This window comes from Gracilinanus agilis, unplaced genomic scaffold (assembly GCF_016433145.1).
Source record: "Gracilinanus agilis isolate LMUSP501 unplaced genomic scaffold, AgileGrace unplaced_scaffold21909, whole genome shotgun sequence".
NCBI classification, from domain to species: Eukaryota; Metazoa; Chordata; class Mammalia; order Didelphimorphia; family Didelphidae; genus Gracilinanus; species Gracilinanus agilis.
The window spans coordinates 1-6449 of NW_025353481.1; the positions used below are offsets into that span (position 1 = coordinate 1).

Consider the following 6449-nt stretch of genomic DNA (forward strand, 5'->3'; position numbering starts at 1 on the left):
TCTCTCTCTCTCTGTTTCTGTCTGTCTGTCTGTCTATTTCCCTCTCTACACAAAATACATAGACACACACACAAACACACGGGACTCTTAGAAAGAGAATCTGTATTCTCCATGCAGATGATTAGCCATTTGTCTTTAGTCTTGGAGTGTTGCCTAAGATGTTGAGTGACTCAGGGTCTTGGCCAAGGTCACACCTCCAGTATGGGTCTGGGACAGGACTTGAACCTGGGTCTTGCTGCCTCCCTGGCTTCTACCCATTATGCCACAGTATCTCCCATCCCAAGTTACGTTTTGGTTAATAATCTAGCAAACTTTTCTCAAAGAAGGGAGCCGAGATACCAGACTCTGATTTCTCTGCCTTTGTTATTTCAGGGATATCGGAACCTTCCTTTGAGGCAAAATGTGAGGACCGTTTGTTTAAGAACTTGTTTCAAGATTATGAGAGATGGGTCCGACCGGTGAAACACCTGCATGACAAGATAAACATTAAGTTTGGCCTTGCAATCTCTCAGTTGGTGGATGTGGTATGTGCATATGTACATCATCATCATCATAATTCACATTTCTAATGTATTTGGGGGGCACTTAGGTGGTGTGGTGGAGAGGCTCAGGAAGACTCATCTTTTTGAGTTCAAATCCAGCCTGACGCATATTAACTGTATGATCCTGGACAAGTCACTTCACCCTGTTGGGCTCAGTTTCCTCATTTGTAAAATGAGATGGAGAAGGAAATGGCAAACCACTCTAGTGCCAAGAAAACTCCAAATAGAATCATAAAGAGTTGGACACAACTGAAATGACTGAACAACAACAACAACAACAATGGTTATAAAGCACTGTATATTGGTTATTTCAGAATTGACCCGGTGAAGTGGGTAGTATGTTGCTAGAACCTCAGTTTCCCCATCTTTAAAATGAATGAATGAACTTGGCCAAGGTATGGAGCTTGGTCTCCAGCCTACTATGCCATGTTGGCTTCTTACCTGATGAGGATGATCACACATGCAAACAGGCATTTCCGTATACAATATGAAGACTATGGAGATTATTAAAGCTTGCAAAGTACTTTGTAGATATTTTCTCATTTGAGCCTTGTACCAATACTCTGGTCTACCTTTTTTTAAGCCCTTACCTTCCATCTTAGAACCAATACTGTCTTCTAAGGCAGAAGAGTGGTAAGGGCTAGGCAATGGAGGTTAAGTGACTTGCCCAGGGTCACACAGCTAAGAAGTATCTGAGGCCAGATTTGAATCAAGAGCTTCTTGTCTCTACACCTGGCTCACAATCCACTGAGCCACCTAGTTTATATTTTTAACCTCTTTTTAAAGAGGATAAAAATAATATTCAGAGATGAAGTGACTTGCCTATGGTCACACAGCTCATATCAGAAGCAGGATTTGAACCCTTCTTCCTGACTTTAATGCTAGTGCTCTAATTTCTACATCATGCTCTTGATAAGCCATAGACAAAGGCGAGAGGATGATATTTTTCCTGGGGTATTAAACACAGAAAACAATCCTTCCTCTATTCCCCAAGTCACATTGTGCAGAGATCATCCTCTGTAGGCATCGAGAGCCTTCCATTAAACTTGGAATCACTACATGTTAGGATAAGTCAAGCCTCACACTTTCAAACACCACCACCCTTACATCAACCCAAAAAGGTCAGAGTTTATGTCACATTTTCCCCAAGGCAGATCCTTCAGGCTGCCTTACGAATGCATTCTGATGTGTATCTCTTCTTACCTGGAAAGCCCTCCTTATGTGCACATTCCTCATGTTCCCATTTAAGAGGATTTTTTTCTTCTGACTTTAAGTGCATCAGTCTTGTGCTTCTTGAGTGCCTAGAACTGTGAGTAAGAGCTTGTGGTAGATCTAAGCTCTGCCCAGAATCGTGGGTACAGGAGATGTCACAAAGTGCCTACCCCAAAGAAGCTAGTTTTCTAGTTGGGGAGACACTGGGTGTAAATACATGAAACAGAGGCAGTATTCACAAACATTATCTCACATGTCTTACAACAATCCTGGGCAGTAGGTGCTATTTCTATCCCCATTTTACATATGAGGAAACTGAGGCAGAGAGCAATTAAGTGCCTTGTCTTAGTTTACCTTTGAGGTGGGAGTAGTTCTCAAAGGTCACATAGATAATAAATGGCTACACCAGAATTTGAACTTGGATCTTGTGACTGAGATTCAGGAGCTCTCTACATTGACTCTTCTTCTACCTCCTTAATATTTTAGTCAAGTCCTATTAAGCCTTATCATTGGTCTCCTATTACTTGGTCTTGCTGTCTCCAGTCTCTCCCTATTCCAAACCAGCCTGAACTAATTGTCATCATGAGGTGGGAATTATTGGCAAAGGTTCAGCTGAGTGTGTGAGACTGGAGTGGAAAGGGCTCCAGAGTTCTCTTCCAACATTGCCTCCTCTACACTCTTCCTACTGGAGGATGGGAGAGGGGGAAGAGAAGGGAGAAAGGCAAGGGAGGAGGGAGACAGAGAGGTGGGGGAGGAAGAGAGGGAGGAGAAGGGATGGAGAGAGGGAAGAACCAGGGGGAGGGGGAGAGGGATATAGATAGAGGAAAAGAAAAAGAGGAGGGAGAGGGAGGGAGAAAGGGAAGAGAATGAAGAAGGGCAAGAGAGAAGGGGAAGGAGAAGAGGGAGAGAGTTATACGTTCTTCTAGAGGGGCAGGAATAGTTTAGGAAATACGCACACACAAACCAACCCCCAAATATGATTATGCTTATTGAAAGTAGTTTGTTTTCTTTTCATTTCTCTTGTATAGGATGAGAAGAATCAGTTAATGACCACAAATGTGTGGCTAAAACAGGTATGTAGAGTACTCCTCAATCCCACAAATTTGCTTCTGGGGCAATGGGGGGAAGGTCCCCATTAAGGGCTGTGTTTGATGGTTCTGAATTTGACAGAGGAAGATGAACGTAAACAAAACTGAGCAAGGGCTGTAGCTTATTCTCTTTCTGTGGGTTTCTTTTTTGCCATTTTCCTTCCAGCCCTCATTGAGTTTTTATTTTTTTCTTACCCACCTCCAACAGTTTCCACCAACCAGCAGTAAGTGCTCTCCTCTGCTTCTTCTCCCTTTGTCTCCTCTCTCTCTCTCTCTCTCTCTCCCTTGTACCCAAGCCCACCCTCCAACCCCAACAAGGCCCTTGGTGGGAAAAGCTAGACTACAAAATATTTGCAGGATCTCAGTTCTTGAAGATACCAGAGAGACCACTGAGTCCAACCTAGACTGAATCAGACTCCCCGAATGATAAATGGTTATACAGCCTCTTCTTGAAGACCTCCTAGTCGGGGTGGGAGGCTGCTATTTTCTGAGACTATTATACATTTGGAAAGCTCTGAACATTTCCCTGATAGCAAGCCTGTATTTGCTCTCCATTTGTTGGTCCTACTTTTGCATTCTGGGAAGAAGCTAATCCCTGTTCAGGTAACCACCCTTCAAAAACACTTATCCCATCCTCCCTAGGCTTCCTTGCCTCTGCGCTGAATACTGCCAAGTCCTCCAACTGCTCCTTGTATGGAATGAACTCAAGGCTCTTCACCAATCCTGTTAGTCCTACTTTGGACACTTTCTAGCTTATTGGTAGGGATAGGGACTAGACCAGTGATTTCACTGACCGAGGAAATTCACTTGATCTGAGGCAGGTTGGTACCTTCTCTGTAACTTATTGTCTTAGAGCAGTGATGGGCAAACTAAGGCCCTTGTGCCAGATGCAGCCCCCTGAAATGTTCTATCTGGCTGTGTGACATTATTCGTAATCTGACGAATGCAATAGGTAGGATACAATAAAATACAACTCGAAAGAGTTGCTTAGAAACATACTGACAGATGAGCATTTCCTTTCCTTTGGCCCCCTCTTTAAAAAGTTTGCCCATCACTGTCTTAGAGAGTTGACCAAGCACTGGGAAGTTGTGCCTTACCACAGTTACCCAGCCAGGATGTGTTATAGGCAGGACTTGAACCTAAGTCTTCCTGGCTTCAAGGCTGGATTTCTATCTACTGTCCTATCCTTTCATGCTTCCCTCCCTCCGCATCCATAATCATGCTAAAATGTGGAGATAGTTACAGAATTGCTATGACCATGGAAAAACTCAGTGGCTTTGATGGACCCCTGGTTTCCTGGGCATGGGTGCTCTCTTCCCAAATCTCACCCTGTGTAATTTTTACCCCTATATTTCTATAAATTATCCACAGTGGATATGCCCTGTACATTGTAGGCCTTTCTCTGGGACTTTCATTGTCTTGAGGGCATCATGATTGCATTTGGGCTGGCCCTCTGATGTCTCTCCTCCTTGCTCCATGGCTGATCTTCCTTCTTTTCCTAATCATTTGTGGGGTCTGGACCACGTCTAGCATGTAAGTCATTGTTGAGAAGATGCTATAGCCTACTCATGACCACCGATTTCCATTGCCCACTGAGTTACATGTAATTTTTATTCTCAAGAGATTAGGTAAAGGCTGGGCATGATAGAGCATCCCTGTAGTCCTTGTTGCTGAGGAGGCTGAGGCTGGCCCATGATTACTTGCTTCAATGGGCTAAAGCTGATTGGATGTCTGAATACAGCTCTTACCAATATGGTAAGCCCCTGGGAGTGGAAGACCACCAAGCTTTTAGGAAGGGTGGCCCAGTTTGGAAAAATGGACTTCTGTGCTGACTTAGCATTGAGATTGGGTCCATAAGTGGCCAGTGTACTTCTAGCCTGGGAGGGAGGAGGAAGGGGGAGGGAGAAAAAGAAAAGGAATGAGGCAGACAGACTGATAGATGGAGAGAGACAGAGTGAGAAGAGACAGAGATAAGAGAAAGAAACAGACAGAAGAGAGACACATACAGAGAGATGAGAGGGAGAGAAAGAGCAAGAAGAGACAGAGAGATGGAAAGAGAGAGGGGTAAACAGAGATGGAAGAGAAACAGACATAGAGAGAGATGCAGAGACAGACAGACAGGCAGAGAGATGGAAAGGAAAAGAGGAGAATGAGAGAGAAAGAGATAGATGAAAGATGGAATGACAAAGACAGAAAGATAGAGGCAGCTCAGAGTAGTGAACTGAGAAGTCAGGAACATCAGGGATCTAGTCCTGCTTCCAGCACATGCTGGTTGTGTGACCCTTGGCAAATCACTTAACTGCTTGATGCCCCAGACAACTCTCTAAGAATATAATTGGCAGAGCAGGTGCTAATGAAGCTACACAGAGGGCATTTCTTCACTGGAAATTCCTTCTACTAATTATATTTTGGGTCCAGTCCAAAAAGTCCCATCAGGGCATTCCATAATTCAAGACCATCTGGCATCCTTGGGATAATGTTTTGTCAGATGTGAAACTATGATCCCATGAGCTGAGCAGGAGCCCATATAAATACAGGCTGGCACCAATGAGATGCATTGATATAGAGGGGTAAATGAGTGATGGTACGAATTATGGCCCTGTGGTTGTCTACATCATCATGGCCATAGTGCTAGGACCCAGAGCCAGGGGTGTTACCCACAATCCCTGTGTAGACTCTGGGGGAGCAGGGTCTGGGCAGAGCCCTTGAGCTTGGATTCTCTGGTAAGCTCCAGCTCACCTTTGCTTCTTGGGGACCACAGCTGTAAGTGTTCTAAGTAGGTGGCTGAGACTGATATCTCATCTCTGCCAGCCAAGACTGATGCTGGCAAGATCTGGGTTATCCCAGAGGAAGATAAGAATATGATGATCCCAGGCTTTTAAAACAGCCCTCCCATCCCATAGCCGTGGAAGTGTGTGTCTTGCAAGAAAGAACTGAGTTTCATAGAACCTTTGTTGCCCTCTTCCCTCCTCCCCTCCTCCTCCTCTTTCTCAGATTTCTCATAACCCTGTGCCTCAATTTCTCCTTTGCATTTATCTCATGCTCCCTTTGATCATTATTTATTCATGTAATTATAAATAGTTAAATCGTAAAGCTCTTTGAGATCAGGGCCTGTGGTGTATGTCTGTGAGCCCCAGTGCCTAGCAGAATGCCTTCTGAATCCAGTTTCTTAAACTTCTGTTGAATGAATGCGTGCTTGCTCATAATGCTGCCAGCATTTTTAGATATTGAACTTTCCTTATGCCTTGCAGTGATTTTTTTTTAATTTTCAAGGAATGGGTTGATGTAAAATTAAGATGGAACCCTGATGACTATGCCGGAATCAAAGCTATACGTGTCCCCTCAGACTCCATCTGGACTCCAGACATAGTACTGTTTGACAAGTAAGAGTGATACCATTAGTCTGATTTATGTTTGTAGAATAAAAGCAGGTTGTGGAAATATTCGTCACGGCCTCTCCTCTTCTACCATGTGCAGATTTATAGAGTTGAGTGATCTAATCACATTCCTTCTGGATCTCAGCTTGTCCTTTTCTATTTCATTGCATATTAAAATGTCATCCGTTATCTCATATGGAGCTTCATTGTGTACTTACAGGACCTAGGAC

At 44.0% G+C, this 6449-nt stretch overlaps 1 protein-coding gene across 1 annotated transcript; it reads left to right on the plus strand.

Annotated features, from left to right (window-relative positions):
* Window positions 1-372: 372 nt before the first annotated feature.
* Window positions 373-6225, plus strand: LOC123254428 (neuronal acetylcholine receptor subunit alpha-5-like; the record flags this gene model as incomplete). The annotated part of the gene is made up of 3 exons (XM_044683454.1): window positions 373-524; window positions 2783-2827; window positions 6116-6225. Coding segments are annotated over 3 exons (307 nt in total), but the record flags the coding sequence as incomplete, so codon positions are not given.
* Between the last annotated feature and the right edge of the window lie 224 nt (window positions 6226-6449).